The sequence below is a fragment of the Rousettus aegyptiacus genome, unplaced genomic scaffold (assembly GCF_014176215.1).
Source record: "Rousettus aegyptiacus isolate mRouAeg1 unplaced genomic scaffold, mRouAeg1.p scaffold_m13_p_1, whole genome shotgun sequence".
NCBI classification, from domain to species: Eukaryota; Metazoa; Chordata; class Mammalia; order Chiroptera; family Pteropodidae; genus Rousettus; species Rousettus aegyptiacus.
Genome location: NW_023416284.1, coordinates 106,935,766 through 106,963,370, shown reverse-complemented (window position 1 = coordinate 106,963,370; position 27,605 = coordinate 106,935,766). Strand labels below are relative to the sequence as shown.

General features: G+C 40.9%; 1 protein-coding gene and 1 pseudogene across 6 annotated transcripts in view; both read right to left on the bottom strand.

The window, feature by feature from the left end:
* Positions 1-9,550: 9,550 nt before the first annotated feature.
* Positions 9,551-27,605, bottom strand: part of PAQR8 (progestin and adipoQ receptor family member 8) — a 37,837-nt gene continuing 19,782 nt past the window's right edge. For 4 of the 6 annotated variants that reach the window (XM_016129648.2, XM_016129638.2, XM_016129630.2 and 1 more), the window contains one exon: positions 9,551-13,877. In XM_016129648.2, coding sequence (XP_015985134.1) covers positions 12,781-13,845 — 1,065 coding nt within the window. In that variant the 5' untranslated portion in view covers positions 13,846-13,877 and the 3' untranslated portion in view covers positions 9,551-12,780. Of the gene's footprint in view, positions 13,878-17,329; positions 17,433-19,784; positions 19,859-27,605 lie in introns of all 6 variants that reach the window. The other 2 variants (XM_036218780.1, XM_036218783.1) reach the window with 2 other exon arrangements.
* LOC118605629 lies at positions 19,201-19,319 on the bottom strand (annotated as a pseudogene).

Genomic DNA, 27,605 nt, shown 5'->3' with positions numbered 1-27,605 from the left:
ACGCCAAACTTCCCAAACTCCCGCGAGTGGTGGGCGGGGCTTGAAGAGCCAGTGGGACAGGTGTGCGCATGCGCAGCCCGCGGGACTTCGCATTCTCGCGGTAAGGCCGCCTCTACGAAAGGGGCGCGGTTAGTGGGCGGCTGGTTCCGCCCCTCCTCGCTCCAGACTTTGGGAAGTGGGAACTGGTGGGTGGGGTGGGAGGCAGGTGGTTGAAAGGAGACCGTAGTTGTCTTAGTGAGGTTCCGGGGCACCTGGATTAATGAAAGGGAAATTCCTTTTTTCCCATCACTTCAGCGCTAACCGCGCCCCGCTGGCGTCGTGAGCTCAAGCACTCTTTTCTCCCAGTTCTGGGAAAAGGGCTTTCGTCCCCGTTCACACTGAAGTGTAAATGGTTGGTTCCGCTGAAAGTGTTAACTACCCTGGTGGTGCTTCTTGTGGGCAAGGGCTGCGGATCATTCATAGTTGTATCTGCGTTGCTTAAGGATGTTCAATGAACTAATACAACCTTCTTGGCCTTAATCTTCCCACTGCTGCGATTATCTTTTTTTCCACCCTTACCTTTCGTTATTCTACTGTCATCCCCTGCAGTTCTTCATCCTCAAAGAGTTATTGCAGGCCGGGACTTGCATATTTGCCTCTGGGCATTCAATACTTGTTGAATGCAGAGCTACCGAGTGCTCATCTCAATTCTCCTGATCTCTATACTGCTGTGCATTTGCAATGATCAGAATGGCAAGGGAAAATGCTCTTTCAAAGAGAAAACTAAAGACACACAAATGAGGTGAAATACTGTCAGGATCATAAGTTCTCACTTTTGTTGCTGTTTAAAAGAAAACAATCCTTTTCCTGAAACATTTTTCAGGAAAGAAAAAAAAGCCTATTCATCAGCACTAAGGAGTCGAAAAATAAAAATAAAAAGCAAACAAAACCCTGGTGTCCGGACACTGGACCCATTAGGTCTGAAATGGAGCCCAGGAATCTCATTATCGTACCAGCTATTTCTGATAATCTAAACAATAATATAAACAAAGCCACTTTGAAATGGAGCCAGAGATGCCATGCCAGAGGAACTTCCTTGCACGTCTTATGGTCTTAAGTCTCAAATTTTTGGAATGTTAAAACAGGGCAGAATAACCTTTGGATGAGGCCTAAGTAACCTTGTGCCTTGCCAAAGAACTTTGCAAAGATAACAAAAGTAGTTATGACTACTGCACCGATGACTACTGGACTGAAAATTACAAACATTGTATGCTATATTATGTTAGCTGTACCAATAGAAATGCCTTCCTTTTATTGGTGTAATTGTTCCCCTTTCTCATAAATATCTATTGCTTTTGTCTCCCAATCAGAACATTATTCGGTCTTCTGCTTGAGTTAATGATGCCTGAATAGCTATTGCTATTGATCTCAATAAATCTTGTTGCCTCTCACTTTGAAAGGCCTTTTTATTTTTAGGTTAACAGTATTGAGCCAGTTTAGAAATATGATAGATTAGCAAGCCTGACACAGAAAGCGTATCTCTGTGTCATGAGTAGTTTACTGCCAATACAGACAGCAGCTTTTGTTTTACTACAGTTTGTCAGAACAAATCCCCCTGTTGGGTTTCACTAATGGGCATGAAGCTCAGGGGGCTCAAGACATGAATCCACTAGTGGCACTGAACAACCAAAGTGACTCTGTCTTAGGTATAAGACTCCATCTTAAGCACAGGCCAGTTCCTGGAAAAGCCGCAGATAGCAAGATGATCACCCCACCCTAGACTCAGCCAATCAGAGCAACTATGGAAAGTAACTCTCCAAATTCCCCGCCTTGTTCCTTTGCGCCATCACCCAGCCAATCCTGCTAAGCGACAAGGTCGTTGTACCAATCCTGTAACGCCAAGACATCGCTCCCCATGCTTACGATTTTTCCCTTCAAATACCCCTGAAGCCCCATGTTCAGGACCGCCTCCTACTCACTGCTGCGTTGGTGTGTGGACTGCGGTCCGGACTCGTGTCTGAAATAAACTCCCTCTTGCTCTTGCATCGGTGTCGGCTTCTTGGTGGTTCGTGGAGATACGAGTCAGGGCATAACAGCACCTAAAACAGTTACTGGTGGCTGTCTCCTGCACCATGCCTGAAGAGTTTCTTTTCTACTAACTGTTCCTCTCCCCTTTCCACATGTGTGTCTTGTTCTTGTCCCATCCTTTATTTTTTTTATCTTTTTAAATTGCAAGGTCTATTGTTAACATTACCTTAATATAGGCATTTAATACATTTTTTAAATATTAGTGAATTAATTTGCATTGTTGAAGTTACTGAAAACTTGTAAGTATCTATCTTTTGGATTATACCTTAGCGACTGACCTGGGATGGAAGCCAGACATCGGGAGAATATTTCAAGTTGGCACATTTAAACTTCAAAAAGAAGATACCCCTCCCACTTCTCCCCACTTCCCCCACTGATGCTGACTACCTAGAATCCCTGGTAACTATAATCCTTCCTTACTCTTCATATAACCTTAAACTCTCATGATCTCTGCCTCTATTCTTTTAATAAAAATAAGTCCATAGCATTGGGATACACTTTGAAGAGCTCTTCTGGACTAAATGCATGGTTACACTGTGGTTTGTATTCCTTGGGTTGGGCAGGGAAGGAATCCATGGGGGCTGGAAAGGGTGAGTCACGCCTAAGGCTATTGTCCATTGTGTCATCTGTTTCTATTTGAGGAGTGCCCTGTACTCAAAAAGCTTTCTTTCCCAGAAGAGCACTCTAGTTAAATGGTCAAGAGAGTACATTTAACTACTTTCGGACCCTAGAAAAGCATGGCGAAGAAAACTTCCCGGTGTATTGTATTATAAAAATGCCACCACCTCTGATGAGAAGAAGCCAGGCAGTGTTGCATCAGTGTTAAAAAGCACAGGGACGGGGCTGAGAAGAAGGAAGAAAAAACAAACAAACAAACAAACACACACAGGCAGGGCTTCAGAAAACTGCAGAAGACTGCTGAAAAGTTTTAGTATGATTAATGGTTTACATCTCATTTCTCCCAAACATGACTACTCAAGATGCATTGCACTTCAATCTGAACTCATTATTTTTCACTTTGTGAACCATATAGAAGGCAGAAGGCTTACCATTCCTGGCAGCTAAAATATAAAGTGCCACGGTTTGAAGACTATGCATAAAGCCTGGACTCAGAAGGCCACAGAGACAGTGCATGACCTTAGCAGGTTGTTTCGAAGCTTGGGGAATGGAAAATATGGAACTTCAGACTGTCTGAAGGCCACACCTAAAAGAGGGCAACATGCTGATGGATAATGTCTCCCAGGGAATCTGAGGAGTGGCAGAGGCTGCAAGCACTTACCTAAAATTGACATCTTCTTTTACAGCCTTTTGCCCAGAGCTGACTTTATCCAGAATTTGTTTCAATCCTGTAACATTGTTCTTCAGTACCTAGAATCACAGGACAAATATCAAGAAGACTAGAGTGTGCATGTGTGTGCTCACATGCACATCCTGGATATTTCTGCAGCGATTTTGGTGCTCTTACTTCCCTCTGCTGGATAAAAATAGTACAGCATTATTTCTGAAAAATAAACCTAACTACACACCTGTAGGTTTGAAAGGGCTGGGGATGTGACTAGTATTTGAATACGGAGATAAGACTTGCAGGGGAGAGTCTTTCAGCAAGAGCACTACCATTCTCATCACTCCCTCGTCTCTAGAATCTCAGGTAAAAAGAGTGCCTGGTCAGCCACTTTGATCATTCTGGAGCAGATTTAGGACCCACAGGAAATCTTCATTTGACACAAAATCACATAATTTGGGTTTAGACTATTTTACAATGGGCTCCTGCCAAGGATTGGAAAAAACTTGTTTCTGCTGCGTTTTCCTCACTTCAGCCACCCCAATCTATGACTCTAGTTGATTCATTTGGAATTCTCTTCCCTCCGAAAAAGTCTATCAAACATGACCCAAGTCAGTTGTGAGAGCTAAGGAGTAGAGACAAGGACCCAGGTGGGCAATTGCCAAGGTGGGGCCCAGTAGCACTTGCTTCAACAGAGTGGAGTTGGATAGGAAACACATTTAACCACACTGAAACTGACCATTCAGACTTTTTTTCTCTGTATTTAACATCCTACCACAGAGGTTTACTGCATTTGCACTTGTGATAAGCTACACATTAGTATTTCCTTTGAGTTTATGCTTGAGAGCAGCAAATCCCATTTCTCCTTTTAATGGAATGTAGGTGGGGGCAGAATGGGGTCTTCATGTTCCATTCTCTACCTGTGTTTGCTGTGCTGAGAGACAAAGAGCCACTGGTTAGTGCAAATTGTATTAATTGAATAGAGAGGTAAACACTGAGCTTGGTCTAGGATGGGGTATTAATTTCCTAGGGCTGCCACAACAAAATAACACAACTGAATGGCTTAAAACAGAAATTTATGTTCTCTCAGTTCTGGAGGCTAGATGTCAGAAATCAAGGTATCAATTGGCATTCCTAGGCTTGCAGCTGCATAACTTCAGTCTTGACCTCTATCATCACATGGTTTTCTTTAGTGTCTCTTTGCCTTCGCAAGGCCATGTGACTTCACATTCCTTCTGTGTCTCTCTATTCTTATAAGGACACAAGTCACATTGGATTAAGGTTCCACCCTACTCCAGTATGACCTCCTAATTACTTACATCTGCAACTGCCATTTCCAAATAAGGTCACTGTTGAGGTACTGGGGGTTAGAATGTCAACAGATCTTTGGGGGGACATAATTCAAGCCATAATAGATGGGAATCAAGAAGTAAAAAAATTAGTGAGTGGAGCAGTGAGATTTCTTCCATAGGCTGAGAACACATGGGAACCACAGTGAAAAAATAAGGCACTGCCAGACTGTCTGTGTAGGTCTGGATACCACGGGAAAGTCTCTTTGATGCCAGTGATAGTTGGCGACATGTAGACAGAGTGTCAAAGATGGAATGTGGAAGAAAGCAATACATTCCCCCACCAAATCATATGCTGAACTCTGGGAACATAAAACCCATCTTAATCTGTTATGAATGGAGAGAAATCCCTCCCAAGGGCAGAGAGTCCCCATTCTGGTGGAGACTTTTGGGAGTCCACAGAGAGGGTGGACGCATTTGTACAGAACCTATAGCACCCTACTTCATGTGAAGCTATAGAAATACTAATGACAACGATTGCCACTAACACTTATTGAACACAAACTTTGTGCTGAGCTATATTCCTATAGTAAAGTTAGACAGATTCCAAAATGATTTGTTTTCGTTTGGAAAAAAAACAAAACACTGAGTTGAGATGTTTTGCATGTTGCCATAGCTGTCTTTAAGAAAAAGTCCAGAATAGTCCAGAATAGTATTCAAATACACTTTAATATGGAATAGGCTATATTTAATAGACTCTGAAGAAGAAGAAAGATGCACTAGAAAAAAGTAGGGAAATAATTTTAAGATCTTTGGTGGTTCTTAAAAGGGGTTTAAGTCCTTGAAGATCTTTCAGGTGGTTACAGATGGCCTCTGAGACTAACATTTGTAACATGACTAGGTCCACATTGGATTGTAGCACAAAATACATTTTGGAATCTCACCATTGGTACTGCTTCAACGGTAATACACTAAGGACTTTTGCTTGGCCAAAATGTCTGGAAATAAAACAAGAACTCTATCTTTAGGTTTATTTCATTTACTTGGACAAAAAAAAAATTACATTACATTTCTATACTACATTGATTCTACACTTCTAGTTCACACAATTAGGACTTGGGGAATCAGACCAAAAGAACTTCTATATTCACTTAATTTTGGTGCTTCAGAATATGGACTCTGGATTCAAAGGCCCGAGTTTCTGTGAGATCCCATGACTTACTAGTCAGGTAGTCTTAGGAAATTTTCCTTACTCTATTAGTTTCCTCATTGATAAAACTGGGGCAATAAAAGTACCAGCCTCATAGGGTTGTATGAGGGTTAAATTAAAGAATCTAAGAAAACAACTCAGTTAAGGACTTGGCAGGGAGTGAGCACTAGATAATATAAACTGTTAATATTATCTGTATTCTTAGTTTACAGACTCTGCCCTGAATGTTTCATTGCATTTTTGCCCATAAGATTACCAAGAGTACAAATGAGTGTCAGTAGAACAAGAATACTCTCACCTGTCTGGGAAGTGGTCGATGTTCCAGGTACTTAGAAAATGCTCTCTAGGATAAATCTAAGAAGAATCCCCTGAGCGTAAGTGTGAGTCCACAGGAACACAGAGCTCAAGTCCAGGCCCACAGATAGAATAACTTAATGATAACCCAGTTTTGTATAGATTGCAGGAAGCAGAATTTGCTCTGTTTTCCAAAGGAAAAGTAATCTGCACGTAATAATTAGTTGATATAGATAAACATGTATCTTGAATTTCCTTGGGCAGAATTCTTTCCCAGCATTCTTTGTCCTAAAGTCACAGTAAAAGCCAAAGTCCTTACAAAGCTTTCACAAGGCTGTCCTCATCTCCTCTTTTGCTCTTTCTCCGTTCTTGCTGGCCTCCTGCTCTTCCTGCTATGCTGGCGTCAGGGCCTTTGCACTTTTTCCCTCTTCATGGGAGAGAAACAGAGCCGGTACGTTTTTTCTGTAGCCTTCCCTGATTCTGTTAAAAATACGCACCCTACCCCCAACCCCAGCCTATCCTTTTTTGCTCTGTTCATCTTGGCGCAATCACCTCTGACATACTATATCATTTGTTTCATTGTTTGCTTCAGCACCCTCCCCGCCCCCCACACACCAGCTCCCCAGTATAAGCTCCCAAGGGCAAGGATTTGTGTTTTTTGTCCATTATTTTATCCCTGGTGCCTAGAACAGGAACTGACACCTAGTTGTGTTCAGTGTTTGTGGTGTGACTGTCAATGAATCCATATACCAGTTCAACAGGCTGGACTTGCCTTCAGTGAAGGTCTTTCTAGTAGAATATTCTCAGAAGGCTTAATTCTGGAGAGACATTTCAAATAATTCTTTCAACACGTGATAATGTATTATTGGCTGTTTCATGAGTCACTGTCTCAGCCACAGCATCATCAAATTGCCTACATAATGTAATATAAGAAAGGAGTGTAATGCAACCACTTTGGTATTCCTATAAACCGAGCCAAAGATGGTCGATTTTTATTATTTTGAATAAAAGTATGAGGTTGCTTAAATTTCTAGTTACCAATTTCTGGTTTTTCAGGAAGCTTTATATAACACTGCTAATTTACCTATCATTGACAATATTTTGAGATAGCCTTATTTTTCCCCTGAAGGAATTTATTTTTGTGATGTGTCCATGGATATCTTTTTTATTTGCTATTTTCTCTGCATTTTTTTTTTTTTTTAGTAAGTATATATTACTTGAAAATGAGAAATAACCAATCACTTTTGGCGGGCTTTCTACTAAGCCTGCATAACTCCTTTATAAAGCAGAAACATTTTTTTTTTCATCCCATGTTCAAAGTCTTATCAGTTATCAAAACCCCTGAGAGAGTCAATTGTTTGATGAACTGACAATCCCAGTGAAAGATGAGAGGGCCTGCAGAATCTTGGCAAGATTTTAAATACTAGATGAGTTTCTCATCCAAGTATTCAAAGGCATTTTCAAGAAGCTCTGGAGAGTGAGATTTTACTTAATAATCTAGGTCAGCAAGGGCCAATGGAACTTTAGGTCTTCTGAGAAGACTGTGAGGTGCAAATAATGCTTTATTTGGCATCTAAGGAGATGGTGTGAAGCTACTTTCACCAGAAAATAAATGATATGATGCTGGCTATTCATGAGGTATTTAGGATCAAAAGTTAAAATGAGATTAGGTTACAGTATACACAATAAATAGAAGTGCTTTGCACACTGTAAAAAACTCTGCAAATATTTGATGTTTCTGATCAGCTAAGACTTGACTTTATCTGAAGGAAAAATAAGTTTGAGTTTAAACATTACAACTAGTTGTGTGCCTTTGAACCATCATTTCTCTTTTTTAGTGTGTTTCCTGGTTAAATGGAGACTATTTAGAAGCTCAAATGGATGTGGAAATGTTTTGGAAAGCATAAGATCTAAGGTGTTATTCTGTAGCATTTCAGTTGGTTAAGGCTTCCTAGAATCTAGAACACATCACATACCTCTTCCTATGAGAGTCATGTTGGGTAAGAAAAGCCCTTACCTTATATAAATATGCTCCCAAAGTTAATATTTAAATGAAATCTATTTTTCATGCAATGATTTTCCTTCTCTATTATTTCCCCCGCCCCCCCCCAAAAAAAAATTTCTTAAAGGGTAAGGTTGTTTCTGTGTTGTTTTTTTTTTTTTTTAAAGGAGGCATCCAGCGTGTAGCATGCTATTTCCAGTTTACCAAATCAAGAACCTCTACTCATGTTGGAACCCTACATAGGCTTTCCTGAAAATGGGACCTTATGTACCTGGGAAGTCTATACTGCCTATGGAAATATAGGACTTCCCTATGTCTGGATGTGTAAGGATATCCAAGACTGAATAAAAACACTAGTGGACAGTGAGAAGGGCTGGAGAAGAAGCAGGACTAACCAGAAGGGTTGAGATGGCTAGAATGTGATAGTCTTTCTTGCTGGTGGGAGGGCTGTCTCCAGCCTCTGTGGGGGAAGAGGGAGGAAGTTCAAGCCTTTGAAAAGGTTCTGGCCCAAAGTCAATCAAAGCCTCCTGTAGATTTGGCAGGCCATCTGGCTCTCAGGCTGTGATTGGGACCAAGACCTTGTGGTTCCAGGTGAGAAGATGCTGATCCTCATTCAGCAGACTTAAGAATCTCCATTTGCTTTTTTTTTTTTTTTTTTTTTCTCACTGCAGTATCTCCAGAGCCAGCATGGTGCCTACCACCAACAGGTGCTCAAAATACTGGATAAATCAATAACTGAACAGTGGTCAAATTGCAAACTGTCTAGTGCCCTTGCTGGAAATAAAAAAGGTTTGTCCAAGAGGGACATCCATAATTCTACCAGTGAAACCTCGAGCCAGAGAAATGCTGTTTTCTTACTGTTATTGTGATAGTACTGTAGCTGAAGCTAGAGTAACCTAAAGAATCATCTTTTTCACAGCTATTTAAATCTGCTAGGCTACAAAATCCTTTCGTTGATAGGTGTTACATTTCACAGTACACACATTATAGTATCAGTGATAGCATAATTATAGTACAATTCATAATTTTTAGATTTTAAAAAATGTAGCCCATTGATTCAAAATCTTTAACACTATTGTTCATGAAACTAGGAGTATTTATTCAATTAGTTTGAAGTCTTCACAGAAATCAATTCCATAGCTTTTTGGCGGGGGGCAATTTAATTTATTTACAAGTGAGGATTTGGGGTGTGTGTGTGTGTATGTGTATTTGGGGAGTTTGGGTATAGAGATTTTTTTATGATTTTATATTTTCTTACTTCTAGATGGATATAAAGTGTCCTGACATCGTTCTCCACACAATGAATGACTGATTGTCTAGATAAAACCTTTAAGATGGGCCTTGTCAAAGCAGTCCTTGTCAATGGCCATGTCAAAGACACAAGGTATTTATCAACAGTAAAACAATCCATATACAAAATCGGTTTAATGGTCATTTGTGTAAGTAGATTTACATAAACAGAAAATCATTCCATTTTTTCCCCTGCCAAGCAATCAAGCAAAACAGTAGGACCAACACAATTAATAGGCTGAGACCTTGGTGACAACGGCTGGGCCCTAAGACATGTGCGCCATCTGGAGGGCTCACTTGAAACTACAGTACAGCAACTGAAAAACCTAATGGTTTTAAGCATAACCGCACAATTTGCCAACAGGTGGGCAATAGAGACAGAAATGAACTACCTTTATCCAGAGGCCTAAGCTCCTGCTATTTCAAGCTTCCAGTAGAAGACTGAGAATATTGTTATTGAATGAGGTACTTTTAGTTGAAGTGGGAAATGAAATCCTAACATCTTAAGAGTATTAACATTACATCGTTAGCAAATATAGGTCAAGAAGTACTTGGCAAGAGGGAAACAGGTAAACGTGTCCCCAGTCTGCTGCATCCTGCTGTCCCCTCTCATACAAATCCATCAGAAATTTTATTCACATGATGTAAAAGATTGAGAGTTTAGTTTTTTCAGAGGCATTTACATTTTAATAGGTTGAAAGTACTAGTTAAAAAAAGAGAACCAGCAGAATTTCCAGTAAATGTTAACTGTTGGAGAGGGTATGGTAGAGAAAGATAATCATCTCCTTTATCGAAAATTTATTCATTTTAAACAATAGATCTGTTCCTTACTGGTACATTCATTTTAATGAAAACATTTTAAAAGGAATATTTAACCCCACAAAAGTCTGAGTAGTAAAAACACCTACATTTCCTGTGTTTATATATTGCTAATGAGATACTGATATTTTTTAATGATGTTAGTCGTGTACCTCAGTGCTTCTCAAATATCTCCAGTGAAAAAAAATTTTTTTTTTTTAAATTTCCAATCACTTGAGGGACCAATACTTGCATAAATTAAAATATAAATTTTATGGCAATACCTAAAAGTTTAATCGATCTCGTACTGGTCTTGTTAGAGACTATTTACAGTATGCAGGCTGGCATTGGCCTGTGTACTACATTTGAAGATCACTGCTGTACTTCCTGTTTTCTTTTTAGAAAATACCTGCATTTGGCCTAAAGATCTCTGCCCACCATGACCATCATAGTTATATTCAAGAGCATGACTTACATCTTCCTTCCAACTTTTAAAAAGAATATCTATTGTCTTTGAATACATAAATCAAATGGACATTTCAAATACTTTTCCTTGTTTTAAACTGACTCTCTAGTTGGAATGTTTGCAAAACTCCTCCATTTCCTTGTTTAGTCCAACCCATTCCCTCGTTTAGTTCAGTTTTACTAACTTTATTTGCAGTGAATTTGGCCTAGACACCAGAAGTTTGTGTAAGACACTTGGGTAGAACAGACATTTAGGTATTTGAGGATTAATAACTGAGAAGTAACAGAGAGATCTATCTAGGAAAACTATGTAGTTGACAAGACATATACTTTCTTGATACAAATATTATAAGAAAAGCTTCAGTTGAATATCTTTTTTTCCCTTTTCTTTTCTTTCTTTCTTTCTTTTGGCCAAAATACAGATTCAAAGAGTGTTTTGATAAGCAATTCTTTCATCTACTAGTTGAAAAGCAATGAATTCTTTTTTTCTTATCCCAATAACCCAAAACTGAAAATTCCACATGGTCACATAGTAAGTAGTATTCATACATTTTCATTTATAAGGCACAAAAGCCATACATCTCTCAGAGGAGGAAAGAAAACAAAGATTTGAAGGCAACAAAATAATCTAGTAATAGAAGACATTCATTGAACTGGGGTACAAACAAACCACTTCCCTTTTTAGTAAATAGAGTAGATAGGAAATGTAGCCTTGAGAAGGCTTCCATGGTTCTTCTGTCAATGGAGCCCTTCTCCCTGGATGAGTGCAGAAGTCAGTCCTCAGAGAGGCTGCATGGTCAGAACACATCAATGGCTAGTACCATCTATCCAGTAAGAGCTGGTAGGCGGCAATGTCCTGAACAACATTCTAGCTATGGGGTGGCCGGTTCACCGTTCTTACCCAAAGGAGGCTTCAGGGACCGACCCACAGTGAGCACACACACTCACCTCTCCCGGGACTGGATTATTGTAAGGGTTCGGCTCTAAGTTGAATCATAACTGCCGCCTGGGGACCCTGAACTAGGATGGTTATTAGGTCCTTCTTGGAGCAGTATCTATTTAAAAGGCTGGACTTCGGGTTCCTCTTGAAATTATCAGATCCCTAGAGGGACTCTTAGAACCAATGCACTCTACCAGGGACTTTTTGAAGATGCTGGTCAAAATCTGGAGAGGATTCCCTGGAGCAAGCCCCAGATCTTCTGGCCTATAACGCAGTTCTAATAGATCTCAAGTAATCCTGCAGTCCACAGGTATTCACAGAGGAGTCCCATGACACCAAACTGTATCCATGCTTGTTGGCTAGGTCTCCTGGTGGCTTTTGGCACTGTACTTTCTAATACTGTTTGCTTTAGTATGAGAATAAGTTTCCTGGTTGTCCACTTGGATCCAAGCATTTCCTGCAAGTATGACTACTTCACAGGCCTATATATTACCAAGGTATGAATGGGAGCGAATAGCACTCTAGAGAAAACGGCCAGGGAAATATCGTCCTGAGAAAAGGATTGGGGTTAAGAGTGGGTGAGAGCGGAGGGACCAGAAATCAGAGGAAGTGAATAATTCATTATGTCTAAGGGTTTCATTGAATCTTAAAGATTCTGAATTCTCCACCCTGGACAATCTGAAATCCAAATGAAATCGGGTCCTTGGGTCGATTTATTCAATTACCGAAGGCCAGCATAGTAGGATGGCCATTCCAATATGGTGTGGACCAGCCATCTCCTTGTTTTCCAGTCCAATTTAATTCTCCCTTCAGCTCCAGGACTTGCCCCTGGAGGCCAGAGTCAGATTCTACTAGATTTTCAGGTCTTTAATTCAGTGTCCCATGGATCTTAACTAAGGTCCCTTCCTTTCCTGTTTTGAAAGGCTATGACTCAGAGGAAAAAGGAATACTCCTTTCATTAATAATTATAACAACATAACTCTTGAATCTTTTGGCTTCTCAATGCCATAGCCACAGCATATCCTTGGGAAAATGTATTAATTTAAAAGCTGACTCAAAAATGAAAAGTCAACTCTGATTTTTTTATCGCATTTTCCCCAAATCACAATGGGGTGCCTCTACACTTCAACCTGCCTGCCAGCCTCAGGAATCTTTTTTCATCAGTCTGGCCTTGACTTTGTGCCTCAGGAAGGCTGCAGTGGCAGTGCTGCAGGCAGTCAAGAAGAAGAAAGAAAGACAGGCCATGTAGACAGATATGGGACTGTGGCGCTGCAGGAAGATCTCCTGCCGCCCCTGGTAGTCCAGGAGGATGGCCTCCAGCTGGGAGAGCGTGCAGATAGACAGAAATACGTGGAAGAGCTGGTGCCCATGGCCCACAATGTCACAGGAACCTGGGAAGTACTTCTCAGGAACCGGGCAAGAGAAGAAGTAGGCGCTGACCAGGAAGAAGAGGATCTGGAGGGTGTGGTACCAGGCCGCCTGCTCCTGGCAGCCAGCCAGGTGGCACAGGGCCACCCGGTGCGCCACGGGGCTGATGTCTAGAATGAAAGCCAGCCCTGAGGGCACCACTTGACAGACCTTCTTCATGACCGGGTAAGGCCTCTGGTAACGATACTTGGCATAGCAACAGCCGGTGCAAGATAACCAGCCAAAGAAGGCAGCAGCTGGCAAAAAGAAAAGCCAGAATTGCTCGTACCAGGCCTGGTCAGAGGTGTAGAAGAAGTGAACCAAGGCACTGCCATACTGGTAAACACTCACACCAATATAGTCCACAAAGTAGAAAGTATAGTGGGAGAGCTCTGACTTGGACTGCAGCAGGTGGGCCAGAACGCTGAACGTGAGGTACATGATTGCAGACAGGACATAGAGGAGCAGGGGCAGGGTGTTGGCAGAGGTCCATGACAAGGCCTCGGCCTCGGCAAAGGCCCAGAATCGCAAGAGGACAGCCAGAGCCGCCAACAAGTGGGTCCAGACGTTGACCACCTCATTGTGTTTCTGAAAGAGGCTGAAGAAGTAGTAGCGCCACTGGTGTCCGGTGGGGCGGTAGCCAGTGCGGATGTAAGGCTCTCGGAAGAGCTGGGGCACATCTGTCTCTGGGACGGTGCAAGGCATCTTGGGAAGCCCATTCTCCAGGATCTTGGGCAGGCGGCGCAGCTGCTGCCCACTTACAGACAGGGTGCTCAGGTGCTCCAAGATGGCAGTCGTCATGGCTTCCTAGCACGGCAGGACACGAATACGACCTAAAGGAAAGTAAAATCAGCAAAAATGCAGTGAGAGGAGGACTGAGCTAAGAGAGCAAAGAACTGTGGGTTTTCTTAATGAAATGTAGCTTTCTAGCGTACTAGGGAGGACAGGGAGCTGCAGATAGCTTTTTTGATCCTCATTTTTTTTTTAAAAAAAAATATCTATATAATGATAAAGTTGGGTCAAGATCCCTTACTACCCTAATATTCTGATTTTTATCTCTACTCTCCACTAGTGTGAGGCAAATTCACATCTTATAAAATGAGAATGGTAGCAACCCTGTTTTAATATCTAAAAAGTAAGTAAGGGTACCTTTAAAGGCTTTGGAGTTTTCTAGATGTTATTAAAATATAATCATTGGACTGACTATAATAGTATGAAATACTATATTGAAGTATAAAAATTATAAATATTGATATTACTAATGATAGCCTACATTTCTTGAGTAAAGAATCTTAAATTTTTCACTGATTTCAATGGTACCTTGAAAATCTGAGATATGCAATAGTAACTTGAACCTCAAAGACAGGCAAATGAGTCATCAGTAAAGTTGGTAAAGACCAATGCATATTCTGGGAAATATTTTAACAGTTAAACAAAATTAACATAAATTAATATGTTAAATTTAACAGAAAATCTACTTGCAAAGATTATGTTTCTTTGTTTCTTTTTGTTTTTAAATTGTGCTCTGGAAAGTAGGTAGTTTGGATTTGTCTCTCTTGGGTACTTAAGTCGGTACTCAATGAATTTCAGGCCCCAAAAATGCTTAACTTACACATGGAAATTTTAGATGACAGATAAGCCAGATAAACACAGTGATTATTTCATAAAATATTGCATAAAATAGCTGCAAAGTCATGTGACGTTACAGAGTCAAGAAATGGATTTTCAGCATATCTACAGTTACCTTCTATACTTCATATTTCCCAAACTCTTTTCCTCAGAAAAGTTCAAAACCTGATTTATTTAAATGGCCCCCTTCCTTCAGAGCCTTTCTCCTGGGAAGATATAGCAAATGTTTCTCAGGGCACTACTAATTTTAATGAAGAAAAATTAATAATCTTTTTACTCACATTTCTTAATCAACATTTAAAGAGAAAAAAAAATATCTATTCAGGTCTAAAATGTAGGGCATGACAGTTAACAAAATGTGAAAAAAGTTCAGGGAGCCCTGGAATCAAGCCCTGATTTTGGCCACTCACTGGGGAACATTGGGCAAGTTATAGAACTCACTAACCTTCAGTTTCTTTATCTGTAGAATGGGATTAATAATTTTACATATAGTATGGGTAGCTGTGATGCCTAAATGAGAGAATATAAAATATAGTGTTTTTATATTCTCTCATTTTACTTTCTCTGCCTGGCCCAAGATGGGCACTCATATTAAGTATTGCTGTCACATCTATTATTATGAGCTGGGCTGCGCTAGGGATACAAAGACCAATAAGATATGCTGCCTACTTTCAAAGTTAGAGTCTGCTACGAGAGACAAGTAGGAAAGTCATGACCAACATGGGATGAGGGCTCCACTGGAGGCGAGCAATGGTTCACTGGGCCTCTGCAAATACAACCAAAATAAAAGGTAGGAGAGGGAGGGGTGAGCATGCTTCACCAAGTGACCCTTGGACTGAGTCTTGAAGGAAAAGTCAGAATTCCCAAGAGAAGATAAGGGGAAAAGAAATCTCTAGGCAGAGAGCAAGGTCAAAGCATTTAGGCCAAAATAAAGGCCTGTAAAGCCTGGAGCACATAAGGAAGTTGTATTTGTGTGGCTTGAAGTAGGATGTGGCACCAAAGATCTGAGGTCCAGCCCCGAGCTCCACCACAGATAAGCCATGAACTCAAGCCTGAGCTTTGTCACCTGAGAAGTGGAGCTAATAATAAAGTGAAGCTGCCTCACAAAGCTGATATAAGGACTAGTGGACCATAATGCCTGTAAAGTATCTAACAAAGTATTTGGTTCCAAGTCTGCAAAAAAACCTTGCCATTATTATGACTATCACTGGTGGGAGAGGAGGGAGTGGTTAATGAGTGGAAGATCTAATGCCCTCCTCATACCTCATAGTTATGTCTGCAGTGGCCCCTATAACCCTGTATTGAGTCATTTGTTTAGCCAGTACTGACCAGTGGTTCCCTACCAGGAACAGGCCATGAACGAGAGCTTAGTATAAAAATGAAAGACGCTGAGAGAAACTTATTAAGCATTACAGTGTAAATCAGAAAGAGAAAGAGTGAGAGAAAGAAAATGGTCATCAGAATACCTTAATTCATTTAAAAACAAAAAATGAAAAAGCTGAGCAGTACTTCTGCTGTCTGCCAGCAGAGGGATCCAAGAGCCTGAGAGTTGAGTTCGAGATGGAGACTCCTCCAACTGACCTTGGTAGCAATTGGTGACAAAGCAGAGCAGGGGTAAGGGAGGAGGACAAGGGAAGGTAGGAAAGGGTTGGTTACACTGGCCTCAGGATCAAGTGGACCCAATCTAGGTCTGGGCATGGGACATGGGACAACATTTCAAGTTGCCTTGTTGCTGTTGGCTGAGAAGCATATAATCTGGGGGGACTGGGCTGCTTGGAGCTCTGGGGGAATTAAAGGGCTCTATTCTTTAGATACAGGTTTTCACCTTGTGAAGCAGAGAGGAAAATCAGACGAAAATATCGGTCTGATTTTGCAATTGGAAGAGAGATGAGTCACTGCGGATATGAGCTGCAGAAGAAGGAATCCCTGAAGATGGTCCCTGGCAAGCCCCACCTGCCTTGCTGTCTATGATCAACAGTGTTTCCATCATCTCTGGGCATCCAAAGCAGTTGCAGACAATTCTGCACCCAGAGTTAAATAATTTCTGCACAATTTCTATTCATCTTTGCATCCTCGAAAATAGGGTGCCTAACACGAGTGCAGGTTCTTATAACTGATGACACGACTCAATTTCTAAAGACTAAAACCTTGGGTTTTGGTTGTCTAACAGTTAGAAACAAGTCCAGTTCAGACATGGGAGACAACTGGCATCTCTTTGTTCTAAAGGAAAAAGAGCAGATCATGATGCTGCTTTATTGTCAGTTTCCACAAAAATGTGTCTGCAGAGTTCCTTCGGTACTCATGTCACCGACGTAACCTCATGGCTTTATGTTGACAAGTTCTTTTGAGAAAATTATTTTTACTTCTCTCTTACTTATGGAAACTAAACTAGGAACAGGTTTATAGAACTAAGAAGCAAAGAGGTACACTACCAAAAGGATGTTAACTGTAACTTCAAAGGAAAAGGTGCACAGGAAAAAAATTGACAGAATCTTCACTTCCCTTTTTCAAGGATCCTTAAAATGCAGGCACACCAATCTCAGGGGCTCCTCAATAACTCCATCCTCTGGAGAGTATAATCTAACACCCACAGAGTGACCTAGTAGTTCCAGAAGCATAACCAATATGACCTCCAACTCAGGATATGATCTCTTACCTCCCTCAGCAATGAAGGTGCTACAAAGATCTAGGTCCTCCATCTGTGGGTGAGAAGGACCTCAATTTCTCTTTGAAAGTCCAGGGTCATGAAAAATTCTAAACTAATGATCAGAAAGAGAGAGGATTATTTCTTTGTCCTTTGTTTAGCAACCACCTCTTCCACTGCCATAAAATTCTCCCTTCATATGAGAACAGCAACAACAGCCACAGTGATGACAATAAGTTAGAATTCTTCTATCGTCATTAACTTCAGCAGCCACTGTCCAGGGAGTCCACTCACCTCCATAGGCTTTCACCAAACCAGAGTGAGCGGTGCTCCGAGACAGGCTTCAAAGGGCCAGCTGTAAAGTTTGAGAGCCTTTTTGGGAGGAAACCACATACTGGCATCACGATGTTAGTACAAAAACACGTCTCTCAGTCTTACCAGTGCTAGCTCTGAGGAATGGCCCCTCCTGCATTTCTGCCCTCTGTCCCTAAAGCACTCCTCCCCGAGCTGATGCTACCAAGATGCTACCCTCAAATGATCTCCCTTGCACAAGGTTTACACCAACTCTTCTGCTGAGACAGCTGTAACGTAAATTTTTCTGAAGAATCCTCATGAACTGGATAAGCTTAAGTCTTAATAATTTTGATCAACCAGAATGCTTTTTCAGACTAAAGATTATCTGCTCAGCAATATTCCAGGCTGCAAAGGCCACAGAAGAAGAAGAAGAGCCCTCACCTCACACAGCTTACAAGAGTCAGGTAGACTTAATGAATCCACAGCCAACACCACCAGACTGCATGTAAACAAGTGTCAAGTGGAATAAAATCCAAACAGGTCTCTACAGAGCAGAGCACATCAGGGCACACTGGGGCAGCTGTGGGAAAAAAGTGACTGGTGCTAGAGGTCTTGAAGTTGGATGGGACTTAGACAAGTGAAGGGATGAATTGTGGGATGTTCCAGGAAAGGGCAAAACATGAGCATAGGAATGGCGCGACTTCTTCATGGGCCCATAAAGAGAGGGGCTGGTACGGAGAAATGAGGAAGCAAGTGGGGTATATACCATGGCATTAGTGAAAGTTGTTTAGATTTGATATTGCAGAAAGAAGACAGGAGCTTATTTCTCATCCCTGAAGCTTTTAGCTTGTTTAATCCTTATCTCACCTGAGCTCTTGGGGATTCACACTGCTGGTCAATGCTTTCTGCCGTGGCTTAAGTGACACTAACCTCTTTGGTTTCACCTGGTTTCTTCCACCATCCCTGTCGCTGTGGTGTGCCCAGGGTTCCACCATCTGCCCCCTTTCCCACATCCGTGCTACCTTTCACACAGGCACTTCTCCTATGTCCTTGGCTTCAGATGACTCCCAAATGTATGTTACTAGATCTTCCCTGAGGTTTGGATCTAAATATCCAACAGCTTTAGATTTGTCCAACTGAATATCCCATGGAAATTTCAAACTCAACATTTTCACACTTCTCCCTCAGCCCAGATTTGACCCTTCCCCTATCAGGTCTAATCAGTCATCTAGGCCTGTTCATTTTAATCTCAATGTTTCTGGAACCCATTGGCTCTTTCCGTTTCTACTGCTGTCCCTTAATTCAAGCCTTCAAAATGAACTTATGTAGATGATGAAAACAGCAGTTTCATAACTGACTTTTCGTCCTCAGGTGACAGTTCCTGTGTCTCACATCCCTCAAATCTTCACTTCTCTAAACCACTTCAGGGAGGCAGTTTATTTTCTTTTTTGTTGTTGTTGATTTTTTTTGTTTGTTTTCTTGGTTTTTTTTGTTTGTTTGTTTTTTAAGCAAGGCAACCCTTGGTTGACCTCACAGATTGCAAGGACCTCGTGAGCTTACAATCCCTTATTTATTTATTTATTTTTTTATGCCTACAGCACCTGGTCTTCCTAGGTGGTCTCCCATCCAAGTATTAACCAGGCCCAACCCTGCTTAGCTTCCGAGATCAGATGCGATGGGGCTTGTTCAGGGTAGTGTGGCTGTAGACTCAGGGAGACAGTTTAGAAATGTAAATCTGATCATCACTCCCCTTCTCAAAATCCCTCACCATCGTTTATTAACAACCTTCTTCTCTTGACCTTTCCCATCCCAGCTGCCTCTCCAGGATAGGGCCTACACCCCCAGGTCACTTTTATGGCTTAGATCATAATCCTGGGAGTTTTTAAAAAGCACCACACTCCATTTCCAGTACATGCTTCTGCACATGATGACAACCTCAGTACCCTCTGGGCCAGCAACCCCAACTCACCAACATTCTACCCAGGAGCCAGCTCTACCAGGAGAGCTTCCTAACTCCCAGCAACCATTAACCCTGGCTTTGCACACTTCCTTCCTGGGGCCCAATCATCAGTTTACTCTGCTTACTTCCCCAGCTCCTTTAGGGACAGGGACTGTGATGGTGTTCAACTTCCCATGTCTAAAATGATATGAAGCATATAAAATAATTATATACCTAATCATTATTTCCTGAATGACTAGTTCTTTGGGCTTAGCCACAGGACACCAATTTCTTTCGGTTTGGCAAGGCTGAGGGATAAAAGAAACAATGGTTTGGGAATCAGGAGGACTGGCTGTTCATGTTTGCTCTACTCAGCTGTGTAGCCATGGCCAAGATATTCAACTACTCAGTGTCATTTTCCTCATAACAAAGGTAACTTCTTGTTGCTCCACCTCTCAGGAAAAAAAAAGAATAAATAATAATAAAATGAGCAGTAGTAGTTGGATAGTACTTTGAAGAGGCAAAACATGCACATTAAAACACTACTATTTGAACTAAACAACTAACAGAAGGATATAACTTAGTAATATAAATAAATAAATATAGCTCTGTCTTATAAATTGATTTTAATGCAATCTTTGAAAACTAAACAGGAAATTAACATTTTTGGTTACATTTCTGGGAATCCTAGTAATACCTTCTCCCCTAACAGCTTTATAAAGAATTTAAATTAGACCCAGATTACAATAAGATTAGAATTAAAAGTTCTATTTTAATATGAACTATTATTTAACTCAATTTTAACAATGTGAGTATGATATTTGTACCATGAATTTATAAGAAAGTGTTATAAAATGTTACATCATACTTTGGACTAATTAGGGGCCCAATCTTAAAGTTTTATCTCAGGTGCTCCTTTAAAACAATTTTAAAAAATTAAAGGCAATTACTCTAAGAAAAAAATGGGAAAAGAAGAGCAGGTTAAAACCTATGTTCATAGCAGTAATTTGATATTTAGCCAAACATTGTGTATTTAGATCATCTTTTAAAAAATAAATAACAACTAAAGAACACATTCATAGGGTTTGGTTTTATTTACCTAATTTTGACTGATAAAAGCTACCCAGAATGCAGTTATTTTTGGTTAACATTAAGTAAAACAATGAAATGACCTGCTTCTGGTGACTGTCGTGGTCCCCTGAAAACACTATAAAAATACACGTCAGGTGCCATCAAATAAACTTTTAACTTTCAGGTAGGAGCTATATGGATGAGCAGAGCAGCACCTGGGTGTGTCTCCAGCCTCCTCCGGACAGATCCAACCGCATGTATCAGGTATGCTCACTGCCCTCACTGCACCTCAGAACCTTTTCCACCGGCCTTGTCGAGTTCCCCCGCAGTGGAGGCCCCAGGGGGTGCAGCCACTGGCCTACTTTGGATCCCCATTATCTCCCACAGGAAACTATGTAGGATAAAGGCCTTTGCTCTGGTCCCTTCCTACGTGTCTCCACAAATGTCCCCAACCACATCCCACCCTTGCCACTTTTATTTTATGTCCCAGTTACTCTGCTATCAGGCCATTGTGCTTCTGTACATCCCCTGAATGCCCATGCCGCTGACGACCACTGGCCAACTCCTATACATCTTTCGTGTCCCAGTTCAGATTTCCTGTGAAGCCTTTTTCTCTTCTTTTGCCTGTATCGCCACTGTATTCTCCCTAATGTACAGATATAATGGCCCTGTTTATATTACATATCTCTCTGCCCACTAATCTATAAAGATCCTTTGAGGGTTGAGAATCTTTTTCACCTACCACTGTTCCTAGCACATAGGACATATTCCAACAAATTGCTGTTAAATAAATGAATAAATGGAATGAAAATATCAGAATAATAATAAACACTTATATGGTGTGTATCACATGGCTGGCAGTGTTCTAGGTGCTTCACAAATACTAACTCATTTAAACTTCCCAACCACAATCTGGTGTTGTTACTATTTCTTATCATCATTCTCATTTTACAGACGAGAAACAGGAGCACAGAGAGGTTAAATAACTTGCTCAAGGCTACACAGTAAATCGTAAATTCACTCTCTCTCTCTCTCTCTCTCTCTCTCTCTATATATATATATATATATATATATATATATATATACACACACACACACACATACATACATACACAGAGTCAGGAAGTAACCTGAAACAGCTGGACCCAGAGACTGGGTTTTTAACCATTATGCCTTCAAAAGTGCACTTTAAGACTACACCCAAATATTTTTTGATAATATACAACTTCAGATATGCCACTCAACACCATTTTGCTCCAGCAACAAAGGTAATTTGCAGTTGGCCCTACAAAAGCAATCAGTGCCACAAAGCGTCTCAGTTCCTTACCACTGAGTCTATTTGTAAATCAGATTCTGGAACTCTCTAAAAGAAGGAAACATGACTGGCACAAAATCTGAGTAGAATCTATCAGACAATCCAAGTGGGTCTTCACCCATACAACAGTGATCATAAAGCCAACGAGCCTCTTTCATCTTAAAGAGACACGTGACTTGTTGCAGCTACCTTTGCAGAACTGGTGCAGTGAGACATTCCAATTGTAAACCTAGAGATAAAGTTGTTTACCAGCCTGTTGGAGGAAAGTGCACAGTGCACTGACATTGAATTCTGCTATACTCACAGCATGCTATCTAAATCGCCTTTCCCTGGTTAACAAAGCACAGAATTAAATTAAAAGCTCCATATTTGGGAAATAGACATAATTTGGTACTGATGACATTTTATCTAAAGACCAAATAGAAGTGCTCCAAACGAATGGTGTTCCCTGGTCTATTATAAGGACCTTACCTGAAAGAACCACAAATTTGGAATAACTGGTTCTCTGGAAAAGCACTGGGCCAGGAATTAAAAGTCCTGACTTCTAGTTCCAGCTCTACCACTATGAGACTTGAGGCAAATCACTCAAACTCTCTGTGCTTCAGTGTCCTAGTCCATAAAATAGGGGGATAATCTCTACAAACTCGAATACTGTAAAATTCTATAATTCATCCGGGCTATGTTTCGCTTTGTACGGAAGATCAAGCAATGTCCCAAAATCATCAACAAACAGATTCTATGACATCACCTTGTGTCACTGTGCGGGGTGCTCGCACAGATGGCAGGAAGGAGGCCTGCTGGTTGCTGGATGGGGAACAAAAGGGAGAAGCAATTTCCATCAAAGAGGGCACCAGAAATGCTTCCAGAATCCACAGAAGCCCAGCTTCACACATCGCTGCATAACCATAAGTGGCTGAGAAGGAACAGTGGCCAAAATGCCAGCATGGTGTCCATTCGTAAGAACTGGACCTATGCTTTGAGCAACCTTTGGTCTAACCAGAGACAGAGATGGAGTTGCCAACAGCCTTAGATGCCATCAGGATCTCCGCAGTCATCCATCGAATGAGAGGCTGCTGGGCTCAAACCAATCTTTGTAGCCACATCTGCCAAGTATCATATCATTATTTATATTTTAAAGAGTGGCACTACTGACAGAATCCTATTATTAGCAGGGATAATTTTAACATGGATTCATATTCACAAGTGGTCAACACATATCCTCTCCATATTTAAGAAAACCTAACAAACATAAATAGCATCTTGATACCCAAAAAATGGAAGATCTGATTTAATAAATTATGATAAATCTATACAATATCATGCGCACATTCAAATAATTATGTAATGTAGTTACATTTATTGTTATAGAAAGATGCAAGTGAAATATATGTGTGCTCCCATTTTTTCACTGTAGTCTCCCCTGTACTTAGAACAGTGGCTGGCTAGCACATAGATGCTCAACAATGATTTGCTGAATAGATAAATGAATGAAAGACACCATTACAAGAAAGAAGCAAATTAAAAGTATGTGTCCCATTTTTGTAAACATATTCATATGGCACAGAACAAGCATGGTATTATATATAATTAAAACAGATTTTGGTAATGGGTGGGATTATGGGAGATTTAACTTTTCTTCTGGGGGGGGGTACCATCATTTTAGTACTTTTTAACAAAATACATTTACTACTTTTGTAATTGGAAAAATAGTTACTGTTATTCTACTAACAGATATAGTTGACAGGAAAACATAAACTTGGTAAAACATGATTAATTAGGACAATGGATATTAAGACACACTCTCTGCAAAAACAAACAAACAAACAAACAAACAAACAAAAAACCCAGCATTATAAAGGAATATACCTATTTGCAATATTTGGTGAATTGTGAGCTGAACTAGTCAGCATATCACACTAATAAAATTATTATTAAGAGTAACCTATTAACCCACCATAATGTAAGCTAATGGTCCTGGGGGGTCTGAAGGGGGAAAAGTATGTCACGCCTACTGTTAAGGTAGCAATCACATTCTCTTAGCTTGGGAAAGCCAGTAAATATAATATTGTCAAAAGACTTTTCCCACAGCACACAAACCCAAATGGCCTTAATAAGCAAGTCAATCCCTGACCATGTGGGTACCTGGTGTGGTTGAACCCTGCCTATACAAAGGTGAATTACCCCTGTGTGTCCGGAACACATGCCACCTTCTGGACTCAGTAACCTTCCACCTCTGAACTTTTTCCTCTGTAACTCCCCATAACAGGAGAAAGAAAAGACAATCTTAATTTGCTATTGTGCTCTGGGGAAGATGAGCAGAGCATGTTTCCTCCGACTGCCTTTATCTCTTCTTTTCGCTGGAACTCTCCAGTTGGGATTCCTGAATTTTCTTTACTGTTACTTCCTATACTTCTCACATCTCAGCTTATCTCCTCACTTGTGCAGGTACGACTTTCCAAACGCATCATTACAATGCAGACACCTTCCATATGCAATAAATAGTGCCTGTGTTTAATTCAAGTGGGAGAATTCGGAAGGGTTGGGAATGGTTTAGAACACACTGAGCAGGCTAAGGTCAATCAACAGATGAGCTGGGTGTGATGATCACTTTTCTTCAGAGACTTCTTGTTTGGGTAAAGGTAAGCTCTGCTATCTGAAACACCGATTAATTAAAGCCTAGGGAAGGAGCCTCCCTGGACTTTCCCTAAGAGTGTAACTATAGGCATCATTAGTATGATTTGACTTCAGTAGCACAGCTTTGCAGCTTGATCTAGCCTCTCTCCTGCAGGAAGCCGCATCAGCCATCCACAAACCTGCTGGGACTTGGGCCAGCTGAGGTGAACCCTGAAGAGAGCTGCAGATTTCTATTGGCAGGAAATCAATCCTGGAAATGCACTTTCCATAGCAGAAGAATCTGATAAATTAAGTTTGGGCTGGAGAACTATGTAAGGAATGCAATTTCCCTAGCTATGAAAAGTTAACCCTTTTGCAGCTAACGTAGTGCACTCTCCGGGTGGCCCCAAGACCCAGACTTTTTATGTGCTACCAAGAATCAAGTAAGTCACTTTATCCTCAATTCCTCTTTAGATATCCTCGAGACCCTGGTTCAGTTCTACATTGGCCAGGAAGATACCTTCTCTAAGCTATCTTGATGTCTCTTCTCCCTGAACATTTACCTTCCTACTCCACATTTGGTAACAGGACACACGGACTCATGCACCACTTCACTACCGTGTGAGTAGAGAGCCTTGTGTCTCCTATGTATTGGGTTGCAAGCTCTTTGAGACAGGAGCACTGACATCCTTTATTTCTCCTATCAGCAACTATCAGAGCAAAGGTAGCCCAGAATGCGTCAAGAGATAGTTGTTCAAACACAAAGTGAAATAAGATTCTCCTTTGGCCTCTTCCCTTCAAAGGTAAAAGCAGTGAGACCTGAGATAATGAAAATGTGAGGCAATTTTCAAAAGGAAGCAACATTTGAGTTGGATGTTGTTTATCTGTGTGTGGTTCATCTTTGTGGTAGGTATCCATGACAGTATTTAAATTGTTAACTGGATTTCTAATCACCAGCTCTCTTTTGGTCTAGCTCCTCCCACCATTGGTATTTTTGTGCTTAAAGATGCAGGATTAGAGCAGCCAGGCAGAAAAAAAAAGTAAAATAATATCGTAGCAGGAGTTAGAAGACCCAGCTTTTCATTCTTGTTGCATAGAAGGCAGAAATGCTTGTCCTGGTTCCCTGCAAAAGCTATACATGTCGCATCGCCAGTATTAACTGTACCTCTCCTATGCCTAGCAAAGCTTGCTTTTCTCTCATATTCAGGCTCAGATATAATCTCTGTAGAGTTTAGCAACAGCCTCAGGCAGAATTAAATATGGCCTGTTGCATCAAGCAGGTCAAATGCATCCCTTATCATTATGTTGTAACTTGGCGCATCTTCCTTTATGAAGAATTGTGAAATTCATTGAGTAGCACAAGGAACTTCCTCAAAACATTTTTTTTTTTAAGTTTTTAGTTTGTGTTACTTGATCGTGAGAATAACTGAAGCATAGATCATTTAACGGACCTATTCAAAGCCCTAACCCAAATCGGCCCTAAGATATGGGCAGACCCCACTGCTTCTGACTTCTGTGTTCCAAGAACCAGACATCCTGTGTCTCAGAAGAAAGTCCATCAATCATGGATGGAAAAGGAAGAGCTAGATGAGAAGTGAGGGCCTGTATGCCTCTGAGCTGATGACAGGCTAGGAATCCTGGGTCATTGTAACATCCTGATGTATTATCTAAGCCACCGCCCCTAGAACATTCCACGAGGGCTTTCCTAAGGGTACTCCTGAAGACCTCCCTTCACTTTTCAGTGTGGCCTTTTCTACAATTTGAGGAAGTAATTCAAAATTAGCAGCTAATCTAATTAAAAATCATTAGTTAGTCCCTAGAGAAGCTTTGTTTAAAAAGTTAAACTACTCAATTCAGATCAACAGTGGTGAACTGTCACAGAGTTCCAGCTTCCATCTTCATTATATTACAGCTACCCATCTGCCTACCCTGCAAGTTTTACCTTGGCTGAGATTATCACTCAGGATTACTTCAACTCCAAGATTTCATTTTTGAAGTTCTTCCTTCTCCATTACAACACCCCTGACTTCCATCTGTACTATTTCCTCACATCTGCTAACACACTCAGGGTTCCTCATAACCCCCAGTCCTCCAGCCTTCTCTCCTAGTCCACTTGCCTCATTTGGCCCCACTGCCGTCCCAACAGAAACTAGTCCCAGAGGCAGCCCTTTCATTTCTACCCTGGCTAGCATGCCTCACCCTCCACCCCTTCACTGGGTTGACCTGCCCAGCCCACCTTGATTACTTCTACTTGTTTTTTTTCCTAACCAAGTACTATGTACTGCTACAGAAAATCATAAAACATTAAGAGACCTGTATGAATTTATGCCTTGGAATACTCAACCAAGACTTCACTATATCCATCTGGATGTCCCATCAGCACCCTAAGTGCTGTGTGAATAAAACCAAACTTCTCCTGTACCTCGTTCTAGTTATTGGTGTGACCAGTGTCCCGGTCACCAAGCGATGAAAACAAAGCAAAATTTCTCCTTTTCTTCCTCCTTCCCTAAATCCTAGTCAGCAAATCTTTTTTTTTTTTTTAATTGCAGCATCTCCAAAACCTATTCCTTCTTTTCACTTCACCTGTAGGCCTATATACTATCTCAGCTATACTACGGTGATAACTTCCTAACCGACCGTTTATCCTCCCATCTTTGGCCCAAGTTCCATCTTATTTGATTTGGCTAAAGTTCAGGTCTGATGATGATATGTCCCAAAGCCGCCAGTAACTCTATCCTCTCTGCCAACTAAAGCTCACATTCCTGAGGCTGGCAGCCAAGCCTTCTGTGTCCTGGCCCTAATGGGCATCTTCAAACATCACCCACTGCTTGGTTTCATGCAGGACAACACAGAATAAATAAAGTAGAACAGGGTAAAAACTACATATGAAAGTGCTGTCAAGAATCTCTAGGTTTCTAAAATAAAATATATTTTCTCAGAAAAGGTCATATTAAGGTTTGAAAACCACTGATCTATACCATTTGCTATTGCACTACATGCCCTGTGATTTTCTCTTTCATTCTGAAATTATGAAATACTTAAAGAACACAGAAAAG